General features: G+C 39.6%; 1 protein-coding gene across 3 annotated transcripts in view; it reads left to right on the forward strand.

The window, feature by feature from the left end:
- AIFM3 (apoptosis inducing factor mitochondria associated 3) overlaps nucleotides 1–26,524 on the forward strand; it is a 667,943-nt gene that overhangs the window by 534,564 nt on the left and 106,855 nt on the right. For all 3 annotated transcript variants that reach the window (XM_044068314.1, XM_044068316.1, XM_044068315.1), the window contains 2 exons: nucleotides 223–321; nucleotides 12,693–12,768. In XM_044068314.1, the coding sequence (XP_043924249.1) occupies nucleotides 223–321; nucleotides 12,693–12,768 (175 nt within the window). The remainder of the gene's footprint in view (nucleotides 1–222; nucleotides 322–12,692; nucleotides 12,769–26,524) is intronic.

Below are 26,524 nucleotides of genomic sequence, written 5' to 3' on the forward strand. Positions count from 1 at the left end.
ACAAATGAACAGTAAACTTTAACCTTGGGTGGTCACTGGTAAGGCAGCAGTTTCTTCTTTTCATATCCATTTATGATTTTACTGATAATGAGAGAAAATAAGGATGGTTTTAACCAAGAAGTTTACCTACTTTCCTGACAGTTTACTTTGTTAAAACTACTGCATTTAACAAATGCCATAGTGCAAGAGTTTGTAACTTTAATGTCTCATTTTAATGATCAGGTCGGATTGCTGGGCAGAATATGCTTGGACAAGGTACAGCGATTAACACAGTACCCTTCTTCTGGATTTCTATGTTTGGAAAAAGTATTCGATATGCAGGTAAAACATATATATTTCTCCTAAGTTTATAATATAAAATGCTGACTTCTTACGTTATAATTTTGCAAGAGATGTTTTGCACATTTTTAGTTGACTGTACCATGAGACAGGTGGCTTATATAACTACTAAGTGCATTAATTTTACTTGTATGAATTTGCAATGTTATACTTTGATAGAACTGGATAGTTTTATTTATGGATGGCATTATAATACCTCTTATTTTGTTCTGATATTGATTTTCTTTACCCTACCATCACCATCAAATGAAATACTGACAACATGTTTGTATGTTGAGTTTGTTCCTCATTATATTCATTTTATAAAAAAGCACCAGAAATGCAAGCAGTGAACAGTCAGGGAAGACAATTCAGTGAAATGAAAGCAAAAATTTAATTTCATAGTGCATAGGTAAGTACTAAGCTAGCTACACTTGGAGACCATTTTAAGTCTAGCTAATTTCCCCAAAGGAAGAATCAAACCCTGTACCTTGTGTGTGCAAGGTAAACACTTTAACCATTATGTCAACCCTCATCCCCTATGGTGAAAGATGTTATAGTGCATTTATGGAAAAAATAACCATAACCATGGGTGACTACTGTAGCAGTGCTCAGAATTTGAGGCAATAATGGAAGAGAGAGATATATAGTAAAGTCTGGGTGAACATCTGGAAAATTAAAAGTTATATGGATATGTTTGAAAGAATAAATGAAATACCCTGCTTCAGGATTGTTTCTTACTTTTTCACTGTAAAAATTCAAAGGCCTGTTTTTACTTTCACAAATGCAAACAGAGACATACTGACATAGTAGTTAGAATTTGTGACTTGCATTTATTTTCTCATCTGGGATCTCTTGTTTGTTAAGACTGTATATCTCCCTACATTTGCATGTTTTCGCTGGGTACCCTGTTTCTTTCCACATTCTAAACACATGCAATAACTGAATAGGGGTACCACATATGAAGGCATCCTCTGGTGGTTTAGCATTAGGTTTATGGTATGATTTACTGCCTTATGCCCAGGAGTTCCAGGATAGGCTCTGACTCACCCACAACCCTGAAATGGGTTGAGCAGGTTATTGGAGAATGAATGAATGAATGAATAAATATAAACAGCCAAAATATTAACCTGGAACAAAAGTTGTTTCTGCAGTCTGAAAGTAAAACCTATATTTTTTGTACAAAAGTTGCATTTTTAAATCATGATCAAAACTTCCATTTAATATGCAAATTAAACATTTTATCTTGGAGTGGAAAAATTACAGCATTCACATTCATGAAGAAGTATGAAGAACATATACATTTTTATACAATTATTATATGTTTTGAAAAAGTTATGAAAATTGCTAAAGTTATGAGTATTCATTTCTTAACTGCATCATAATCTTACTAAATGTATATGGCTTCAGGCATCATCCCAAAACTTAAATATCCATTTTTCTTTTATATTTCATGAATTCTGAGAATTATAATAACTAATTGATGGTTGTATTTTATGCTTATCAGTTTAGTGCTACATTATGATAATTTACTCATTACAGCTCTAAACACTGTAATACTGTGGTTGTCTATGAGTGGGTCTAGTTCAGTAGACAGAACTCCTACTTACCCGACTCCCACTTGGCCGAGATGAAATCACCGACAACTTCAGAAAACCAACACCTGGAACACCGACTTTTCACGTGAGATAAGTAACTGCTTGGCCATCCCGAAAAAAAAAAAAAAAACTAAACAAAACTAAACCCAATGATGTGGGGGCTTCACCCCCCCTACACCTCCTTACTAAATATACCAACTCCGAGATTGCACTACCATAGGGGGTAAGGGGCAAAGTTCAACAGGATGGCCAAGTGGCTACTTACCTCTTGTGAAAAGTTGGTGTTCTGGGTGTTGGTCTTCTGAAGTTGTCGGTGGTTTTGTTTTGGTCAAGTGGGAGTCGGGTAAGTGAAACATCAGTCTACTGAAGTAGACCCCTATGAGTATATCTCCTGCTAAATCTATTTTGACCTTGCATTCATAAACTTTCTTAAATCTCTCTGCTGATACAATACCCCATATTCTGTTGCAATGACTCACTGTGACCCTTCTTCTATCTCTAGGAATATGAATTACCTTTATTGCCTCAGTGTAATTTTATAGCTTAAAAGAGATGTTCTCTTTTCTTTCCTCAGAGCCAGTGGTCACTATATCCAACCCTGATACTAGAGGAGCTCTGCCAGAAGGCCTAACTCCCAAAAGTTTTCATTGAGAATTTTGTCATTGTGCAGTGTGCATTTAACATGAAGAACCTTGCTGTGTACAAACTTCGACTAGTCAAAATACATGCCTGACCTGTACTGGGAAGTGGCTGTGACATTCCCACCAAAGCAAGCCCTTGTATGCTAAGGACCACTTATAAGTCAGCCACTGTCCTGACCATTAAATTACACTCTATATGTCAGTTACTTAGTCTCCCTAGCTTCCTAATTTTATTTATTCAGTAAATGAAAGAAAACCTGTTCTACTTTGTGCCTGCTTGTTAAATACTTTGTACTGGCTATAAACTGATTGCTCTCTGTAATAATTGACCTAGAGGTGGGAAGTCTCGTTATGCTCTGATACCCTACCCAAAAATCCCACCCACTCTACCATTATACTCTCCACATACACATTACCTATGTGACACCCATTCCCTAACCCTCCCTAAACAACCTTACTACTATCTTACAAACACTTATGTTTCTATTTTCCTATTTCCCAACTTCTAACTAACATTTAGCATCATTCCCAGCCACCATTTCCTTCCCATACTGCATTTAAATATATCCATTCTTAGACCCCTCCCCAACAGCACCTATCTATTTTTCTATACTTCACCTTCTACTTTCCCCAAATAAACTCTCACTACTTCAAACCATAACTACATCCTAATAGTCTCTCCTTTCAAACCCCTCTATATTTTACAGTTCAGAAACATAAGAGAAGATACCAGGGCAACCTAATCTCTTCCTTCATAGAAAATAATTCCTTTCTACCTACCTTTTCCCAGGCTTCAGACTCCACCACCACTGAATATCCTACAGCCCTGCAACTTCTTGCTTCCTACTTCCCCTCTACTTGTCATTAATAAAATAAAGATCTCTTTACTTAATCATGATACTCCTCAGCTTAGCCTCTACTCTTCATCTCCTACTGAGCCATTTCTCATCCTACCATAATGCAAAATGGAAAGGTGTTGGTATTGCTTTAATATTTCCTAACAACTACCACATTTCCCCCCACAACGATCCAATACCAGAATTCAGTTCAAAAAAGGTTCTTATTACTTTCCAGAAAATAAACACACATAAACAAGTATGTACTACTGTCCTTTACATCCTTCTGGGTGACAATGCAGCTATATTGGCAGATATGCTACATATGATATTCATAATAATTCCACAAGAAAAAAATGCTAGGTAATGTCAGTATCAGTTGTTTGGACCTAACCTCTAACTCCCCCACATCTAACATGAACTTATATATATTATTTCACCCAATTAATTTATTGCCCCACACATTATAGCAAGACATTAAATTCCTTATTAGACTGGATCCTGTTATCAGATCCCAGCAAATTCTTCACCACAAGTATAATGTCAGACTGTCTCTCAGTGACCATCTCCCAGTATATTCAACCAAACGTCTCACGCATCCACTTAAACAGCATGTTTATAAAACAACATGCACTCTGTCCAATTTTAATCCAGAAATATTCATTACTAGCCTATCATCTATTAACTGCAAACATCTTAAAAATCTTCGCCTTTCCTAAATAGCCTTGCAACTCCCACTAGGAGGAGATTAAAAGCCAAATAATACACTTTTGCTATCCAAAAAGAGTAGAATGCTAATGCAAGAAAAAGCATAGAAACAGTGGCAAAAATACAAAATATCACAACATCTTAAAAACTTCAGAATGCTCCATAATAGTACTAAAAAGCAAGTAAAGTCAAAAAAATATACTATAGCAGCACTCAGAACATTAGTAAACACAATCTAAAAATTATTGTCAGCCATTAAAGCAATCTTGCATCCTGGCCAAAAATTCAACCCTAATCTCGCTCTCAATAACTCACCACCCAAAGTTGCGATATAATTCAGCTCTTATTTCAATGATAGTATTGCATCCCTAACCATGGATTTCCCAACATCTAACCCTAACCTTGCCCAGCAGGCATGTATCACCATATGCACATTCACATCAAACCTGTGCCCACACCCTGTATAAGACCACTAATAAAACCAACTCAAACCATGCTTTCCTTCAGCTGACGACCTTCCAAGTGACAGCTTTAAAATAGCAGCCAATAATTTTGTCTATCCTGTCTCAAATGTTATACTATAGGTCAGTCCATGAATCCTACTTTCCCTTTCTGGAAAAAATTACACATTATCCATCTACAGACTTATAGCAATCATATCCTGCTTCACAAAAATACTTGAAAAATGTTTTCAAAAACAGCTGCTAAACTATCTCCTACAGAAAGAACTCCTATCCCCATATAACACAGCTTCCATCCTTCCCAGAGTACTAACACTATACTTCTGAACTTTAAAGATACAGTCAATAAAGCTAGAGATAATGGCAAACTAGTCTTCCACTTATATCTAGACATTTCTAAAGCCTTTGACACAGATTGTCACACCAAACTTGTACTTCACATATGCTCAATTGGTCTATCGCAGCCCAAACTTCTATGCTTCAAAAGCTACCTATCCAATAGGTATTAATCAGTAAAGTGGCACGGCAGCCTCTCTCCATACCTCCTGGTCACCTCCAGTGTACTGCAAGGCTCTATCCTTGATACCCTCCTCTTTAACATTCTCACCAACAGCCTACACACACACACACACACACACACACACACACACACACACACACACACACACACACACACACAACAGGTGTCCCTAATATGGTATGCTGATGACTTCACACTAATATACACATCAGACAACCAGGCACATCTGTAGCAAAGTGCTCAGGAAGCTTTAACAGCCACTGAAACATGGCTGTATAACTCTCAATTCATGTTCAACCCATAAAAAACAACTACTACTTTTTTCCTTCAAATTCCTTTCTCATGAAACAAAATAAAATAAAATTTAAAATCCCCTCTCTCTTAATAATACAACCATTGAAGCATACTTCTCAACTTGTTAGCCAACAGAAACAGATTTTAAATGATGCACTTACAAACTGAAAAAGTAGCTAAAATAACCGGGTTTGCATTAAAATGCATTTTCTAAAGGATATGAAGTCTGAAACTCAAATATATGTCATTATTTTGTGATTTAATTCCTCAGATCATACCACTGATTTGCCGAAAAAAACACACATTTTCTGAGGAACAGACCAAAATTTTGAGGTAAAAATCTGGACATTCTTCAAAAATTTGGGTGTTTGAGAGTTATGCAATCATAAGGATAATAGTGAATGATAATCTTAAATTTGACCTGCATTTACAAAATTGCATTAAAAAATTAAAAATAGGGATGCTTTACAGAGCCAAAAACTTTTTCACCAATGCAACTAAAACTACATTTGTTACTACTTATCTCCTCCCCTCACTGCTTTATGATGCCACCTCCTTACTAACTTCTAGGCGTAGAATGGGCATGCCTTCATTGAAGGTTGGGTGTCGAGCTAGCACCTCGGTACCAGTAAAAAAATCTACTGCCAATCATTAGTGGACCGGAGTTCTGCTGTGGCGACCCCTAATCGGGAAAAGCCGAAAGAAGAAAAACAACAGAAATCAAAACTTGAACAATGCCATAATAATGTGGCTAAAGTTGCAGCAAATACCCCTTTCAAAACCCATCACTGTATAGCATTAAAAAGCCTAAATTGATTAGAACTACATGTTCAACTAGCATATACTCATCTTCTTGCCACCCATAAAATTATCCAACATCCATCTGTTTATCCAGCACTAAGTACCATTCTACACAACTATGTTCCCATTCAGTCACTACAATCCAATGACCAAAAAGTCCTCTCTGTCAACATACCTGTCAAATCTGCTGTGCATGGTATGTACTCATACCATGCTACTAAGGCCTGTAACTCCTTGCCTGTATCCATCGGGTCTGTATGCTCCCTCCAGTCCTTTAAAACCATTCTGAAAGACTTCCAAGCCAAAATCTGTCTATGTTTATTTATTTATTTATTAATTTGACATTTGTTGACTGGTATAGTCCATCTGGGTCAAGCAACTAGTTTTCAGTGGAGGCCCAGTAGACGGAGAATTAACCTGTTCTAACTGAACTTCAGGTTAAACTCTATCCCTAAATATGTACAGGTACCTCTTCATACCTTGCATCTCATTATTCTCCCTTCTTCACTCTCTTCCTAACTTTAAACAATTTCTCTTTACTTACTCTCTTTTTAAATATGCCGTAACCCTGTTTTTTTCTCTCACTTTATATTACACTTCTTGTTTGTATTATACTAACTTACCTTTAATTTCTCTACAAACTGGCTAACATTTCTCTAACTATTAAATAATTCTTATTTAATGTGTATCTATTTTTAACCAATGTTTTCAAAATATGTCTAATTTGGTATAATTACTTAAACTATAAATGCTTTTTATTTTTTTGAAGATTGTAAAATTAATTTTCTTAAAATATTTTGTAATATGTTGGAGTTTTTCTCCTCAGGTCTCCACTGGAAATGAGCACCCAGCCAGTCAGACTTTCCCAGTAATCAAATATCAATAACTAAATAAATCACTAAATGTAATTGCAAATCCCGGAATTATAAAAAAAAAAAAATGTTTTGAAAGTACAGGGCAACACTCTCAGGAAGCCTTCCTACACCCCAAATGTGGGGTCTGCAAAAACATGGAATACCATCCCAGTAGATATTAGGACAACTGAAAACCAAAATATTTTTTTTTCAAAAAACTCCTCCGGTCCCATTTATATAGTTGTTGGTTATTTAATTGTTCTGACCCTGGGTAGCTTCATTTAATTAGATCATATCATACCTTAACCTTCTATGAAAGCTTGCAACAACTCCTTTCTGTACTCTTAATCAATGTGTCTTTACTGTACTAGACACTGATGAATGTAACCAAATGACTGACCAAAATGTCCTTTCAACCATATTGCTTATTGTAACACACTGTACTCCTTATAGCATATTTACTTTTTGCACCTTTCTTGGCCTTGAAACTGTACTTTATTAACTTTTGACTCTGTACTGTACTTTATTAACATGTGCATTGTGTTTACTACATTTGCTGTACATATCTTTGTGGAGCTTTTCTTCCCGGGCCTCTGCTGAAAATTGGATCTATGCCCAGTCTGACTTTCCCGGGTAAACAAATGCAAAATAAATAAATACTCTTTCTACTTATGTACATTAACTCTGAGATTGCCATACCTCAGTGAAAAGGGAAAACTCTAAGGTGCAGTGATCTTGGACTTAAGTCCCCATTTTTGCACATTCATTCCATCTTTTCTGGGACGCACACTTATAAGTCATTAAATTTAAAACTGTTGCAGAAATGATATCTCATTTTGAGGAAGAAAACTACATTTTGGCTTGGATCAGAAAATTGTCAGCTATCGCATTTCTGCACGTCACCCAGAACTGAATGGTAAGGGAAGTTACACATGACCATTTCTTACTTATCTACTTATGGCTAGCAGTTCTAATCATATGCAATCTAAATTCTTATGTCTTGAAATCATGTTTGGGATGCAAAATATTTGCCATTTCATAAATGCTGCCAACAAGTATTTTCACTTATGTTGCAGAAGGGGCTTTTGAAAAGCAAGCATGAAAACTTTCTAGGGTTGAAAATACATTTTGGCCTGTTTTTGACAAATGATAGCTTATATTTATAATCCAAAGAGCTGGCTATATTTGAACTTTTAAATCTGCATACTACAAATTTTCAACTCTGTAATGTTATGTCTGTCAAGTGAAAGGTAGACATATAACTGATAGGTTTCTATAATTTTTTAGAGTATTTTTAACCATTTTTGTTCTGTTGCCCTCCATTGTGTACTAAAATAATAAAAACATAAATATTATACTGGAGAGTAACTTCACAGATTGACAACAGATTTACCTTTTCGGACAGAATTTGGTAATGAATGTGAAGTGTCAGAATGTGAGATCCTAGAGATAATGATAAAAACTATGTCACTGAATTTTTAAAATGCACTGTCATATTCAGAGTGTTGTCACTTAGGGAGATACCAAGGATCTAAGAAAAAAATGTTCAAAATACTTGTTTTAGGGCCCTTTCATGGAGTCTGTCTCTCTCAGCATAGGTCTTGTATAAGTGATGAGTTTGCAGTTGATGTGAAGTCACATTACAGGATATAATTATGCAATGCTGGTGGTGCTACCCATAACTTTCGAGATTCCATAGATGGCATCCCTTTGCAGTTCCAAAGACCATAACTGAAATCCTTGGAGTTGTAAGACTAAAATAGCAGATATTAGAAAAATATACACTAAATCTGATCTGTGGTTATGGTTCCTGGAATATTCCTTCTCCTAGATACAGCAGCCATGGATTTAGTTTATGTAGTTGAGGGTGTGAAATGGAACTCCTTCACTCCTGCTTTAATGGTGTTGCAGAAAGCATCATAATTTATTATTCTGGTGTTAGACTCCTTAGTTTTTTAGACTGGTTGCTATGTCGGGCCTCACACTTGTAAAAAGGAGCCTCAGTAGATGAGTAGCAAATAATTGTCCTCCAGAGTTAAAGAACTCATCAGGTTATGGCCATATTTAAAATTTGTCTAACCTTAAATTCTAAGGAGTTATTTCATGTCAAAATCCATCTCCTAAGAAGTAAAGATTTGTCTCTAGTTCTCCTAAAAAGTTGATACTGCAGTTATATGGGCAGGAAGGGGGAATGCATTTGGTGATGGGTATATAATAAATTAAATAGGTGATGGCCAGGAGGACAACAGTGGACCACTTTCTTCATTAAGTGGGTAAAACATTTTTGCTGTAAATTTTGTGAATTGAGAAGTTTCCCTATTCACTAGGGAAATGGCTGATACTGGCCTTTGACCTTGTTATCATTTTAAAGTGGTTTGGGCTGATCTAGGAAACGTCTGAGAGTGAAGGGGAAGAATTTCCCCACAGTCTTCTTTCCTGATACTAACTCCATCTCTTGATGGCTTATGCTTCAGTATGTCTTCACAGACCTTTTCACTATCCCTTCTCCCCTGTTACTTTCTGTCAAACTGAGGGGGCATTGAAATCGTATCTCTCTCACTAAATTGCATTTGTATTCTATATGTAATTATTCTCTGTAATTTACTGAATGTTTATGATTATATGTTTACAACTGTATGTTTATGACTCAGTAATCCCTGCTTAATAAAAAAAACAAAACAAAAACTCCATGGTCTCTGCAGCTTGGGGTAAATATACTTACTCCTTACAAGTTCCTTTCATTGATGCATACCTCCCAACCTCTTAGCACAGGAATTAATAGGCTTATAAGTGTAAACTTAGCCATATTTCCCAAATCTTTCCCTAAAGATTATTTTAATGGGTATATTTCAAGGTGTACATGTATGCTAGGGCATGGATGGTCAAGCATTTTCTGGCTGTTTCTGTCCATTAGAGACATAGGAGACACACAAGGGGTGAATTTCCAGTTTTTCATCCACTGGTCCAAATTACACTTGAATAGGGTTAGGAATGAACTCTGTTTCACGTGGATGGGAGGCGTATTCCAGAAAATGGGGGTTCTCTGAGATAAGTACCTGACCTTCCAATGTGTCCTATTTAAATTTTAGGCAAAGTTTAAATCTTTAAATCTAATAGTTCTGGTGCTGTTTATTTTGTGGAATTGCAAAAGGTCCATCAGAGCAGGATCCAGGGATGCCTTGTATGCTGTTGTTGTTTGTCTTTCGGCTTTTCCCAGTAAGGGGTCGCCACAGTGGAACTCCGGTCCGCTAATGATTGGCAGTAGATTTTTACGCAATGCCGAGGTGACAGCTCGACACCCAACCTTCAATGAAGGCACACCCATTTACGCACACATGTCTTTCGAACGCTACTCAACAGTGGGGAGGACATGCAGACTCCACACAGAAGGCACTCCCAAGCCACACCAAGAATCGAACGGGAGAACCTCTTGCTGTGAGGTAACAACGCTACTGACGTACCACCGTGGCATTCCCAGGGATGCCTTGTATGCCAGGCATAAATCGCCTCTCAGCAGTCTGTAGGAAACAGAGTATAGAGATAGGGCTTTGAGGCACTCTGCAAAGGACATTGTATTTACGCCCTGCATCTTTTTGTAAGGAAGCTCTGTGGATGTTCCAGTTGTTGCATGAGACTGGTCAGGTATGTATTGAAGGGGGTGTTATACAATAATGGATTGGATTATGGCTGAATACAGTGACAAAATGACTTCCCTGGACCAAGATGCCATGCTTTTACTTGTTAGTTGAGTAACGTATGTTAGGCAAAAGCCACGTTCCTATCTACATGAATCTCCAAATCCCTGACTACTGTGTCTACTTTTATGGGTGTTTTATCAATAAGATAGTTTTCCTGGGTGGCCTGCTTCCCAAAAGGTACTATAATACAGTTATTGGCACTGAGTTGTAAGCTGTGACTTTGGCATCAGTCATTTATCTGTGTTAGATCTTCCTATCAGATGTTACTATCTTGGGGGGTTTCTGTGATTGTTCCTAGCTTGCAATCATCTGCAAACCTGGTAAGCCAGAGGCCCTTGACTTTGGCCTTGACTTCCAAAAATAGAAACTGAAGAGGAGCAGACCCAGCACAGTGTCCTGGGGGATGCCACTGGTGACCAGTCTCATTGTGGAGCTGGTCTCATCAGTCTTTACTTCCTGGAATACTGTCTTCCAATTTTTTTGTATGTACTGGTGCCACAATAAAAGCACTGTTGATTTATGGAGCTGTTGATCTGTATGCAGGTAATAGCTTGGTTATTGGAAGACCAGCTCAGCAGTGGAAAATATTGTGGCTACTAGCCTGCACACTTTTTCTGGTGTGGGGAGCTGGGCCCATTTACCCCTCCAGTTTCACATACCACTGCCTAGGGAGACTATAAAATGGTGGAACCATTATTTCATTATACAAGTGCACTGAAGTCTAACTTTCAGAAATGTCAAGGGCCATGCATGGTTATGCTGGATCTGGGCATTAGTAGGAGGTAATTCATGAAGAAAACCACTTGTTGCCACACAAAAGAAGACTGTAGCCCACAGACAGGTATAGCACAGCAGATACAAATGTCTACATATTTTATTTTTGAAGCTAATCAGTCATGTGGTAGGACTCTGCATTTGATTTTAGTCAAAAATACAATTTCACTGAATTATTCATAAATGTAGTTTTGATGAATTCTTATTAAAACATAGTCATTTCAAACATAGTACATTGTGCTTTCCCCTACAAATCATTACTGTCTAATACTTTGTAAAATACATAATTTCCAATGTATGTCCTGTAGGACAGACACTAGCTTCAAATCAGTCTCATTCAGTCACATCATTTTCTAGTCTGTTTGGAAGTTTTGCTATAACTGCCATTTTGATCCTTATCACTGACTGATTGGGTAGTGTTAGTGAAGAGGAATGGAAATGCACAAGATTTGCAACATCAGTCACACTACCAAAAACACCAAAATCTATCTGTGATTAGATAAACGCAAGTTAGGGAAGGGCAGGGCATTGTCTCCATAACATATTCAGAGCACTGTAGTCATTTTGGGCACAGCAGCATAAGTACACATTCCTAAATCAGCACAAAATTGTAGTCAAGATGCAAACTCGATTTGGAAGCTTAAAATATAAACTTTTATCTATGTTTTAGAAACCAGTTTACAAGCTATAATTTACATACTCTGTAAATTTGCTTGATCTAATTTTAGAAGTGGGTCAGAATTTTGAACTAGTTCTTGTCATTGATTTCTTAGCAACATAAGCAGCTGTGATTAACCTGGAGTTGCTAATACTTGAGAGAGTCTTTCCTTCTGAAGTTTATGATACTTTTTGTTGTACAGAATCACTGATATAATGAGCGCTTATTTCAGAAATATATCTCTGCTGAAAAATGTATGAAACTGTGTTGACCCATGAATAGTGTTGCTGTAAAATGTCCTGTATGGTTCAGTTAAATATAGTATAAATAGCATAGACTTGTATGTTGCTAAATCATTTTGAAATGTATATCCACATATTACCAATTATCATTATTGAGGAAAAGACTGTTTTTCAGACCTAAAGCACGTTCTTTTTTAATTTCCTTGTTTCTTGCACATACTTTTAATTATTTTACTGTTCTTTGAATTTTTATCATCTAAATTAACTCTTATTTCATTTGATATTTTAGGCCACGGAGACGGCTTTGATGATGTCATCATTCAAGGACATCTCGATGAACTTAAATTTGTAGCATTTTACACCAAGTACGTTTTTGCTTGTATGGATTTTCATCTCAAAGAGAATGGCAATAAAACTGTGTTGAGAGTAAAGGCTGATTTATGATTAAATAATTGGTGCTGGCGAATTATAGTAGGATGGAATGTAATATAATAAATTTACAAAATGATGGCTGGATCTGTCTTGACCAGGAGTAAGTGGGCATTTGTAATCAGAAGCTGCATGTCTTCTGCAGTCACTTTAAGCCACTATACAAGGCTGGGTACATACAGTTTTAATAACAGAGCAAACTACAAGTACTTCAGTGCTTCTAGAGATCAGCTTCTAAACCATTTTGGTAGAACCGTGGATGATATTTTCTAATTTAACTGATTTATTATGGACACAGAGTAAACAACATTTCTATTTTTGAGGTTAATCTCAATTTAAATTCTTAAGATTCAGGATGTTCTTCATCTCACATTGCTGCAGTCCTTACACTTGGGTAGTCCGCTGTCCTCGGTCGGCCCGAATATCAAAGTATTAGGCTGACGTCGGTCAAGGCGCTTAAGACTGACATCAGGACGTCAGGGTACAAATGCGCATGACCGACGTCATATCCTCAGTCTTTTTTGCCGCATGGTCCGATGCAGAAGCAGCGTTGCAAGTGCCATTCGGCGTTCTGAAATTTTTCGAATTCGGAGTTTCAGACCGAGTCAAAGTTGGCTAAGTACCCCGTTGGGGAATATTTTAGTTTTTTCTTGCCTCAGTGGTTTACTGGATGTCAGAAAAAGTGAATAACTGTATTTCTTGTGGGAAACAGATACCGCATAGGGACTATCATACTTTGTGTATTCCTTGTTTGGGGCCTGAGCACGACGTTGTTGGGTGTCGCTTTTGTGCTAGGTTCAATAAGCGCACTATTAAGCGAAGGTTAGACTGTGCCAGGTTGGTCTTTGGGAAGTGGTGCAATTATAATATGCCGTCGGATGCTCCAACGCCCGCTTCTTCGAAGAAGCGCAAAGACAAAGCAGCTAAACCCAGGCAAGAAGAGTCGTCCGTGGAACCGGTGGTTCCGCCGGAGGCTTCTCTGGAGTCCCAGGGGGAGACTTTGATATTGCAGGATGTGGCCTCTCCGGAGGCAGGTCAGGCTGAAGGGGCTTCTCAGGTTACTGTACTCCCCTCCCTTCCTAGGGTGGTTAGGCCCTCTCCTTCTGTTTCCAAGGCTTCTCCCAGAGGCAGGCCAGGTTTAGCTTCTGTTGGTGTCACTCCTAGTTCTTCAGGATCTGTGCCCAAGAAGCACATGCTTAAAATGGCAGAAGATTTAATTACTTTGATTAGAGGTTCTTTGCCCCCTCCTGATAAGAGGCCTAGGGTGGAACCAGAGTTGGGGTGTTTTGAGCAGGCTTCGGGTCTTCGGCTGAAGACTTGCAGGAGTATTCTCCTTATTCTGATTCTGATGTAGATGATTCTACTCCTTCTGCTTCTCCTCCAGAGGATTTTTCTTTTTCAGAGACTCTTCATTCCATGAGGGAACATTTTAAGTGGGAAGGTCAGGACTTCTCCGATTCCAGGAAAAGGCTTAGGGAATTTTTGCTTTTACCCCAGCATAGGCCTTTGGCTATACCACCTGTTCTGGATGTTGTGGAAGATGTGTTTGCAGAGGCTTCACTTAATCCTGATTCTTTGCCTCCTGCTCCTGTTAAACCGGACAGGTATTACAGGGTGCCTGAGGCTCATAAATATCTTTATAAGAGTCCTAGGGCGGACCCAGAAACTGTTAGTCAGGGACCTAAGGGTGTCAAGGCCTCTGTGGTAAAAAATCCGGTTCCTCCAGATAAAGAGGCCAGAGCTTTGGATAGATGGGGAAAGAAAGTCTATACTTCTTCCACCTTAGCTATGAGGGCTTTGAATTGCCAGTTTCACATGTTGAAATATCAAAACTATCTTCTTTCTCAATTGAAGTCTAAGGTGGATGCTCTGGCGGAAGGCATTGAGTGTAAAGAATTACAAGATTTGGTACATGTCTCTGAACAGGTGGGTAAGCATTCTTTACAATGTGGTTTTGATGCTGTACAGGCCTCGTCTAGGGTGGCTGCCACTGGGTCAGTTCTTCGCAGGCACGCCTGGCTGAGAGATCAGAATTTATCTGACCATGTTAAGACAAGGATTTTGGATGCTCCTTTACAGTCTGATGTGTTGTTTGGTTCACCTGTGGAGTCAGTCTTGAAGAAAATGGAAGACAAGGCTAAGTCTATGCAGGCTGTTAAAGATTTTTTGCAAGTTCAGCCTCCGAAGTTTAGTAGGAATTGGCCTGCTAAGGGGTGGACGTACCCTTCTTATGATTCACAGCCTAGGGGTAGAACCAGACGTGGTAGGGGCAGAGCTCAGAGCTCCTTCAGACCTAGAATAGGGAGTTCTCCTGCACAATCTTCGAGTGAGGGCAGGGGCCAGTCCTTTCGTAAACAGGCCCAATGACCTACCTTTTCAGCTGCCAGATCCTTCTTGCCTGGCAGCACCTTTGGGAGGAAGGTTGGCACTCTTCAAGGAAAATTGGAGTCTGATTACCCAAGATAGATGGGTATTGGATATCATACACCAAGGTTACAGGTTTTATTTCCATACCTTGCCTCCTTTCAAAGGCATGCCGGACGTTCCTTTTCAGCAAAGAATAGAGGCTCACAAACAAATTTCTCTGCTGCTTCAAATAGGGGCCATACAACCGGTCCCTCTGCCAGAAGTGGGCCTAGGATTTTATTCTCGCCTGTTCCTAGTACCAAAGAAGGGGAACACGTGGAGACCAATTTTGGATTTATCTATCCTCAACACTTATTTGGACATTCCCAAGTTCAAAATGTTGACGTTACAGCAGCTTTTACCTCTGCTGGGCAAAGATCACTGGATGGTGATCCTGGATCTCAAGGAGGCTTATCTTCATGTTCCTATCAGGCTAAGTTGCAGGAAGTATCTGCGTTTTCGGGCTGGGACTTCTCATTATCAGTTCTCTGCATTGCCCTTTGGCTTATCTACTGCGCCCAGAGTGTTCACGAAGGTTCTGGCTCCAGTGATAGCTTTCTTCAGGCTAAGAGGAATTCAGATCTATCCTTATTTGGACGATGGCCTGATTCTGGCCCAAGGAAAGGACGAACTTCTTCATCATTTACAGTATGTGATAGCAGTGCTAAGATGCCTGGGGTATTCTGTGAACGAAATAAAGTCCAGTCTAGTACCCTCTCAGGACATGTGCTTTCTGGGTGTGAGACTGAATACAGCATCCCAGATGGCCTTTTTGACCCCGGACAAACAAAAGAATCTTTCTCTTTACTTCCATCAATTGTCTCATCATTCCAGGCTGACTGCAAGGACAGTCCTTCAAGCCTTGGGGTTCATGGCATCTTGTATTCTGGTACTTCCCAATGCCAAACTGCATATGAGGAAGCTACAATGGTATCTCAAAATGTATGGACACAGCACTGCCAAGATATGGACACTGTCATTCAGATAATACCTTGCATTCAAAAGGAATTTTTGTGGTGGGCTCAGGAATGTCACCTAAACAAGGGACTCTCTGTGACCCGGCCAGAGGTGAGTCAGATTCTAACGACAGATGCCTCAGACAAAGCTTGGGGAGCTCATCTAAATGGAAAGTGGGTACAAGACACGTGGCCTGCCAGACTTCAACATCTGCATATCAACTTGAAGGAGATGTTAGCAGTCCAATTTGCATTAATAGCTTTCAAGGATTTACTTCTTCCAGGGCATGTGTTGGTTCTAACAGACAACACAACTGTCATGTGGTACATCAACAAGCAAGGGGGAACGCATTCTTATCCTCTGTGCAGACAAGCAATGATTTTGTGGGAGACTGCTCTCAGTTTACAGCTAAATCTTCAGGCAAGGTTTCTGCCGGGAGCACAGAACTCCTTAGCAGATGTGTTGAGCAGACAAATTATGGATCCCCACGAGTGGAAATTGGATCCTCATGTATTTCAGAAATTGACAGTGTTATGGGGAACTCCAGACATAGATCTGTTCGCTTCTCCACTAAACTACCAGCTGCCAAAGTTTTGCACAAAAAGGTTTCATCCCACAGCTTGGAAAGTGGATGCTCTTTCATTCAATTGGATCAATCTTCATGTGTATGCCTTTCCACCTCTGCCTCTCCTCACAAAGGTACTCCTAAAGGTCAGACAGGACAAGCCAAAGATGATTTTAATAGCTCCAGATTGGCCTCGACAGCACTGGTACCCATTACTGAGAAGTCTGGTACGGGAGCCTCCATGGCCTTTGCCTTCGATTCCACACCTGCTGTCTCAGGAGAACAGTCATTTACTCAATGTCAAACTTCACTCTCTTCACCTAACAGCCTGGCATATTCTGTTTTAAACCCTGGAGGGTCTCAGCCTCCACAGCAAGTTTTGAATGTTATTTTGGAGGCCAGAAGACCTAGTACTAGGAAAGTGTACTCAGATAAATGGAAGAGATTTTTATTTTGGAGTACAGCCAAGGAATTTGATGTTTCTAAGCCTAATTTAAGTGTGGCTCTTCAATATCTTGCTGAGTTATTGGACAAAGGTTTGTCCTTCTCTTCTATTAAGGTTCATGCTGCAGCAATTTCTGCTCACTATGACTGTGACCCACCATTGTTTTCTCATCCTTTGTTTAAGCAATTTCTTAGAGGGGCAAAGAATATAAGACCCCCACGTAGAGCTCCTACTCCTGCTTGGGATCTCAATTTTGTGTTGGAGAAACTCACTCTACAACCTTTTGAGCCTGCAGCTACTGCCGAGTTGAAATATTTATCATGGAAGACTGCTTTTTTGTTGGCCATTACCTCTGCTAGAAGGGTTTCTGAATTACAGGCCCTTATGGCGGTTGAGCCTTTCTTAATTTTCCATAAGGATAGGGTATCTTTACGTACTAATCCCTCCTTTATGCCTAAAGTGGTTTCTAGTGTAGCTTTAAACCAATCTATTCATTTGCCTACTTTTTATGCAAACCCCCAAAATAAAGGGGAAAAGATTTTGCACACTTTGGATATACACAGGCAGTTGAGATATTATTTGAGCAGAACTAAAGGGTTCAGGCAGTCTCAGCAGTTGTTTGTTTCATTTGCTTTGGGTTCTCAGGGCAAGCCTGTGTCAAAACAAACTATTTCTAAGTGGATTGGGTTTTGTATTGCTTTCTGTTATTCCCATCATGGTAAGGAGATTCCAGCTGGGATTAGGCCTCATTCCACTAGAGCTACTGCCACTTCTACAGCTTTTTTAAGGGGGGTGGCAACTAAAGATATTTTGGAGGCAGCTACTTGGAGTTCAGTGCATACTTTCTCTAAGCATTACCACCTTCCACTTTACTCTAAATCTAGGGCTGGTTTTGCCACTGCAATTTTACAGGGCATTTTGGCAGCTCCTACTGCTTTATAGTTTTGCCATCCTCCCTTACCTCTGCTTTGGGATTCTACCCAAGTGTAAGGACTGCAGCAATGTGAGATGAAGAACATAGTACAGTTTTGTACCTACCATAAATGTAGATGTTTGAAGATCCACATTGCTGCAGTCCAATTTACCCTCCCTCCTTCCCCTCTGTAGTTAGAGGCGGTGGTGTGGGTTGGGTTGTGAATATTGTGGATATTGTATATTTTGTACATATGATTAGTGCAAGGGTGGTTGGTTGTTTTTTGCTGTCTTTTGGTTTTGACCTTTCTTTTAGGGTCTTCTGACATCTGGGGCAAGAAAAGACTGAGGATATGACGTCGGTCATGCGCATTTGTACCCTGACGTCCTGATGTCAGTCTTAAGCGCCTTGACCGACGTCAGCCTAATACTTTGATATTCGGGCCGACCGAGGACAGCGGACTACCCAAGTGTAAGGACTGCAGCAATGTGGATCTTCGAACATCTACATTTATGGTAGGTACAAAACTGTACTTTTTTAGATTAAGAGCAAGCATAGCGAGCAGAATATGAGGTTTATTCCCACATGGTTGCCATAGCAGCTGCAACAAGGATACCCACACCTCCAGGTTAGTGGCACAGCAGGATGCTTCAGAGATCATCCATGTGCAACTAACAATGGGCAAAACTGCAATTCAAATTGTAGCTTGCTACAGATCACCCACCATGTCCCAGGACCCCCATTCCGCATTTCTGGAAATACTGGGAAACATAAAGGCCCTACCAAATACCCTAATATTGGGTGATTTCAATTACCCAAACATTAACTAGGAGAACTACTCAAGTACTAACTCCCTTGCCCAACATTTCCTAGAATTTATAAACTCAAACGTCCTGGATCAACTGGTCAACACTCCCACCAGAGGTGACAACATATTGGACCCTGGTCATCACCAACATGGATGACAGGTGTTCCACTCCGGAGGTCAACCTCTCGCTGGTTAGATCTGACCATAAACAATTCCCCTTGGATATCCACATTCTGTCCCCACCCCCAGACAAGGAAACTACCGTGAAAAACTTTTCAAAAGCAAACTTCACGTTACTTAAGACCGAGGTGGAAAGTTTCAAAGCCCCCATGCTAAAGGATAATGCTGTCCAAGCTGCAAAATCCTTTACTAATGCATTCTGCAGGCACCTACAAGAATGCATGGATCGTGCTATCCCAAGCGAAACCAAGACTCATTCCTCCAAGAAAAGGAAACCAGTCTGGTGGACTCCTGCCATAAACAAGCTGTACAACAGAAGGAGGAAACTAGTACAGAAAAGCGTAAAATCCCAAGAAAGGAAGACATCCCTGATCAGTATCAGCAAGAAACTACGATCCTTCATAACATCATCCAAGGTGAGCTTCGAAAGAAAAATTGCCAAGAACTCCAAAGATAACCACAAGGCATTCTTTAGCTATGTCAAGAATCTAAGTGGCAATGCTCAGATCTGCTCAGAGTTAGTGCAGAATGGCACAAAATACACTGAACCGACTGATATCGCCAACATCCTGGCAGACAGGTTCAGCAGAAACTTCAACCCCCTCTCACCCCCAAAAGGGCCCATAATCATACCAGAAGAATGTAGAGCCCTTGAAATCACAGACACTCAGGTTAAAATGGCCCTCTCCAAAACTAAAAACACAGCATCAATGAGACCGGATGGTGTCCCAGGCTGCATCCTACATGAGCTCAAAGGTGAACTAACCCCTCGCCTAAACACGCTGCTCAAACTCAGCCTCTCCACAGGCTACATACCCATAGAGTGGCGTGTACAGCAACAGTTATTCCACTCCACAAAGGTTGAGCCACAACAGACCCCAGAAACTATCGCCCTGTAAGCCTGACTAGCTTGGCCTGCAAGGCTATGGAGCACATCATCATGGAACTCATTAACAGAGACATTGGGAACCTCCGAACACTGGACCCTACCCAGTTCAGCTTTGTTAAGGGCAGATCATGCCTCCTAAACCTGGTGGACTTTTTTGAGAAAGTTACTAATGCTATAGATGAGGGAAAGGTACTACACACAGCCTACCTAGACCTCGCTAAGGCCTTTGACACCATTACCATTCTGGTATTATAGACAAGCTCACCAGCCTAAACATAAACCCCTACATCACAAGATGGTTTGCCAACTGGCTCATGGACAGAACCCACATGGTGAGAGTTGTGGGAGCTAGGTCCGACTCTAAACCGGTTACAAGTGGCATTCCCCAGGGCTCGGTCCTGGGACCCCTCCTGTTTGGCATATACTTCTCAGAGGTGCAGGCAAGCACAAGAGGACTATGGCTGACCAAGTTCTCAGACGACTGCAAACTAGGGCTATAATTGACTCTCCGGCTGACACAGACTTCCTCCAAAAGGGTCTCACTGAGACGGATACCTGGTGTCAAAATCATGGCCTCAAGCTAAATGCCAAAAAGTGCATAGTCATCCCCTTTGGAACAAACAAAGTACCTACAAACTACCACATAGGTGGTAGTCCCCTAAACACGGAAGATGTAATAAGGGATCTGGGGACCCAAGTAGTTAGTAATCTCTCCTTTGATAATCACATTGCCAAAGTGGTGAGAAAATTCTTCTATATGACCCACCTAATCACAAAAGGGTTCAGATCCAGATCAAAAAAGGTCATTGTGCCCCTCTACTCATCAATCATCGGACCCATCATAGAGTACAACACCCCATTTGGTATGTACCTTACAAGACACCTGCAACAGCTGGAAAGACCACAGAAGAACCTCATAAAGAGGATTACTGGCCTCAAACAGATGCCCTATGCAGCTCAACTGAATAAACCCCAGCTGTACTCAGTTGCATGCCGCCTCCTCAGAGGTGATCTCTGCCTGACATACAAGGCCATGTCCAACCCAGAATTGATGGACATGCTCCACCTAAAGAAAACCTTATCCTCACGAGCCACACGCTCCAGGGATCTAAACCTCACCACGACAATAAATAGGACATGCTGGAGGGATAGATTCCTGTCCCAGAGACTTCCCATGCTTTTGAACAAGATTCCAATCTACATAAGGCAGAGCTCCTCACTAACACTCTTCAAGAGAAACCTTGACGAGTGGATGGGAAACAGAAAGTTTACCCCAGGGATCACTTCAATGGCTCTGCTGGACAGAGGCACAGGGAACTAATCTAAGGGGGTGGCGAAAGCCAACATTCTGGCTAGGCTTATAAATGCCTTCAGACAGTTAGCCTAGTACCTACCTATGACCCTAAGGAAGGATACAAATAACTAAAATGACTTTCAGTGACAACTCAACAATACATAGCACTATTAAGCAATGTACATGCTTTGGTCTCTGAGTGATAGACCACTGTGTAGCTGAGCTTCAAAATGTAAATGTTTGTTGCATTCATTCTGAGAGTGTCTTCTAGGAAGAGTGCAGACTACAATATGTTCTGGAAGCAGGAGAATCCCTTAAATATAAGTCTTGCCTGCTGTCATTTGAAAACATTACAGCCTATACAGAACATGTTCACTCAAGTGTGTAACTTTTAATGTCCTATACCAAGATTTCAATTCCTGATATTACAGAGGATGTTTGTGTCTCAGACTTAGATATCCTTGCCTTCCTACATTATTTTAATTTTGATATAGAAGAGAGAAAATGATAAGTAGCAAAGAAATGTGAAAGAATGAATTATGTCTATGAAGTAAGTCAGATTAGCATCTTTCATATATCTGAAGGAATATTGGAATGGAACAGTGTGGACTGGATCAAAATGGCAGAAAACCTTAATCAAAAAATGGAGGGAAGATAACAGGGGAAGGTGGATGAGAGGTAATGGAAGCTGTGGGGCTGCAGCACAACTCACTGACTTGTGTGGATGGACAGGGTTTGGTGCTTGCAAACAGTTGAATATGTTCATGGGAGATGCTACAAGTTTCAATAACCATGGTTTTCTGTATAACAGGTTTGTATCAAAAGCACCTGTAAAGAGCAGCATATTTGTCAGTGATGTGGAAGCCATTTGTGATGCTTACAAACTGAGAAACCAGTCTCCAACAAGGCAGGTTATTTACAATTAGATACAGGAAAGGTAGAATTACTGTAGAAAACATGCAAGGTTCTACATTTTTGAGTGGTGTAGGATATGTAGTATAGCATGAGTAGATTGCAGAGGGCTAAGAGTACAAACTAATAATGAACTTCACTTTGTAGTGCAGGGCTTGGTTCTCTCAGTTTGCATTTTTATAATTTTATTTATTTTTTTTATTTATTTTACATTTGTTTACTGGGAAAGTCCGACTGGGTTATGATCCATTTTCAGTGGAGGCCCGGGGAGAAAACATACACATGCAAAACAATTAATACAACACATATCTGATATCAACACATATCTAATAATCTGAGAGTGAGTCACTGCATTTCACTGAACCAGACGGGTGGTCTGTACCGTCATCTTCATCATCAACAGATGGTCTGAGTAGCTACTGAAAAAATGAATACAATTATTGAAATAAAAATCAAAGGGTGAAATATATTTTGGAAAATGTGGTCTTTCAGGAGTATTTTACCTTTGCTAAATAGGTAGGTCCACTGGATGCAGTCCCTTTTCAGGGGAGACCCAAGAGTAATATCTGGTTAAGTGACTTGCTCAGGGTCACACAGTAGGCAAATGACAGCTGTGGGAATCAAACTATGTATTCTAGAAACTCTAACTTTCAACCTTAATCTTTGCATCAGCTGTTAAACTTTATTGAAATTCATTCCTTTGAACATCAAGCTGCTGATCCAAGTATTTTGAAGCTGTGATGCTACAGAATAGTGCACTTTAAAATGTATGTAATTTCAAAAAGGAAAGGCAGCAAACCTGACACTCTAGTAATTGCATCTGCAGAACATGGCTAATGATTTAACAGGGGGCATCAAAGCATCCTGTATTCTGTAACCCTGAGCCTAAATGTAGCATGTTTGAGATCACACAACCTTGGGGAAGAGGGAATACTTACAGTTCCTCTTCTTCAAGGTAGTGCAGTTTTGGAGCTATGTGGGGCTTTCAGTATGGCTTTCTCATTGTAAAACATTTTGTAAAGGAAGATGAGTTCCATTTTTCAGTTCAGCATTGTTGTCCAGTTTGGAGCTGATATGCGCAATGCTTTTATCAGTATTGTACTGACTGGTGACTACATTATTTGACAGTTGGATCAGCGGGATGGCATTAGAAACTGAATTCTGTAAAGAGCATGTAGACTCAGTTCAGTGAATAGATGAGGAAAAAACATTTCAGATTTTGTAACAGAGCCTGCAATGAATCACATTGTGCAGTGTGAAAGAGTAGTGATGCCCAGCAGCATGCTGGGATACATAATTAGAGGAGTGGTCTCTAGTGATACTAGTGTGATCCTACCAATGTACAGAGCAGTGGTGAGGATGCATCTGAAATGTTGTGGCCAAAGAGAAATTAAATTATAGAGGTCATGTTATAAGGAGTTAGAAAAATGGTGAGGGGAGCAGAGGGGTTAGAGTATGAGGAAAGCATAAGACCACTTGTCATGAACTCACTAGGCCATAGAATAGGTGAATGAAATTAGGGATGTAATACAGGTTTTATAGGAGTCAAAGGGGGGGGGCATAGCTAAGAGATGGAAGGGAGATGATTCAGGGCTGCCATGGGTAAATACTTTTTCATGGTGAGGATGATGAGGCCTGAGAGAATACTGACTTAGTGGAGTAAAAAGAGGAGGTTCAAGGATGACTTCAAAAGTTGGAAGAAGGAATCAGAAAGAAGTAGTAGACAGGGAGACATGCAGGGGTGAACCACCAGCATTCTAGCAGGCCTTGCATAACATAGGTCTTTTATCAAAATTTCTGCAAGTTAATATAAAATAAATCCTCTCATAGCATTTATTTTCCCGGGACCTATCATACAATATTGATACTAAGGGGTGACACATTCCCTAAGGAAGGTAAAACCCCAGGTTCATGACATTTCATTGATGTGTAAAATACCAAAGTAGAAATAATTGAACCCAAAATGTCCATCTAAAAAAAAATTGAAAATAAAATGTTTTTAAGTGGGGGGGCTTTCCGTCTGCACCCTTCCACTCCCTGCTGACTATATATACCAGCTTTGTGATCGCACTACAATGGGGAAAGGACAAGTGTGACTTTTGATTAGCGGTACCAGGTTTTCAAAAATCAACAAAAGTTGCCCGATAACAGATGTGGAACCAAGGGGCTTGCCCACCTGAAAAAACACTTTTTTGTCTTTCTTTATTTTTGATTTATTCATGATCTATCATTTGGATTTGATCATTTAAACTTTGACTTTCTCAATATGGAGCAGAATATCATACACCCTAAATCCCCACCTGAAGACTCTTAACAGGTGGTAGAGTTTGCTATTTATTAGTCCCTGAAACAAAAAGGTCAGCAGTTTAATTCTCCTTTAAGGTAACTGTCATTTGGACACCCAACCAGTTATTCTATTATTCAGTGCTCCCACTAGTCTTTTACCATCTGGAGCAATAAAACCACTTCCTTCTTTACCACAAAAAAAATTCTTTACCCTTTGGCAGTACAATACAAACTGACCTAACCTCTCTCATAGTGCATTTCTATGGATTTTTTAGTGTAGCCCATTACCCAAGTCCATCATGTTAAATAGACCACAACATGCCCATTTCTTCATAGATTCCACCTAGATTTTGCAAACACCATCTATGGTAGACATACACCATATATTATGGCACTGCCACTACATGCCTTCAACCTAAATGGCGATATTTTTCTGACATGAAAATTGCCATTTGTGTTTATGGTAACGTTGCGCAGTGATGCTGTCATCATCTTGAATGGTGACTTAATTTTTGTGAAGAATTCGTCCAGAATTATTGATATTTGTAGAATTATGAACTTACATTTACTTTAGTAAATGTTTAATTTTTGCTCACATTTTTCTATATTTGAGACCCACAATATTCACTTGCAGCCATTTGGTCTCAAACATGTGAGTTGTTATAGTAAAGTTCTTATGTGCATATCTTATAAGAACTGTTGGTATTATTTTTCCTTTCATATTGTCTGTACTGTACTGCTTTTGTTTATGTTCTGCAGTAAAAAGTTTTTATGGTGGTTCTTCACTTACTTTATTATTATTTTTAATTGTCCTTCTTGGCTGTGTGACACTTATGACAACTAGACCATATACTAAAACTGTTACACCGTGTAAGTGTCTGTTTCTTTACTAATTAACTGCTATATAACTGCATTTTATAGCTTCCCCCATACCTTTTTTGAAAATAAATGTCTCTTACTCAATTATTCACCAGATAATTTTACTGAGGATACCACAAGAAAGAAACAATTAAATGGTTAAGACAAATTCTAATGCATTTTGTTTTCAGAATCGAGGGTTTAATAAACATATAATCACAACTGCTCTAAGTTCGAATAAATATGAAATTGACTTGTTCCAGTTCTGTAAAAATAATAGTTTAGTAGATAAAGACTTAAAATAGTAATCACTCAACTTTTAAATCTCAGAATCTAGCAAAACCCAGATAACTGAATTTAAAGGTAAGGCCAAATGGGTAATTATAACTGTTTTTTTTTTCAAACCGATACAGTTTGTGGACTGTGTCGGATGTGACTATATGTTAGATTTTAAATAAGTATAGAATAATTAAACATGCTTATTACAAAATTTTAAGTTGGATAGATTTCCTTATTATTGTATTCAGAAATGCCCGATGCACTGGGCAATCCCAGTCTCAGCCAGATTGCACAGTGTGTTAGGCAGAAGCAATTCAGATGCCAGAGCACCACTGCGGTGGTACAAAGGCACCAACTTGTAACATGGTCAGTATCTTACTGGTGAAACTGTATGCACATGTGGCAGTCTTGGGAGGATGAGCAACTAACACTATTTAGCCTTGTGCCCTCCCCCAGAAATATTGACATCTGAATAGAATGGTTGAGCAATTCAGAGAATAGCTCTACCATACCATTTGTAGAGCGAAGATAAAAAAGTGTACTCTATTTTTTGAAAGCATACACCCATTCAATTCACTTCAGAGGGAGGATCAAAGCTGGTAGCACCATGGGAAATAAGGGCTGTGAAACTGTGTTTGTTTATGTTTGGGTGCATTTATGTGTGTGTGCATGTGAGTTTATTTCAGTAGGGGCATGATTGCAGCTGTCTGGACATGTTTGTGCACAAATGTGTGTGTATGTGTGTCTATAAATAAATATATATGTGTGTATGTATGTGTATGTGCGCTTTCATGTACAGTTTCGAGGTACCTGTGCAACTACACTGCATGAGCTGGTAGAGGAAATAGTAGTGAGGCTAGCTCTAACAGAACAGTGTTTGATTCAGAGACATGATAATGA

Source organism: Protopterus annectens, chromosome 4.part0 (assembly GCF_019279795.1).
Source record: "Protopterus annectens isolate FY-2018-M chromosome 4.part0, PAN1.0, whole genome shotgun sequence".
Lineage (NCBI taxonomy): Eukaryota > Metazoa > Chordata > Ceratodontiformes > Protopteridae > Protopterus > Protopterus annectens.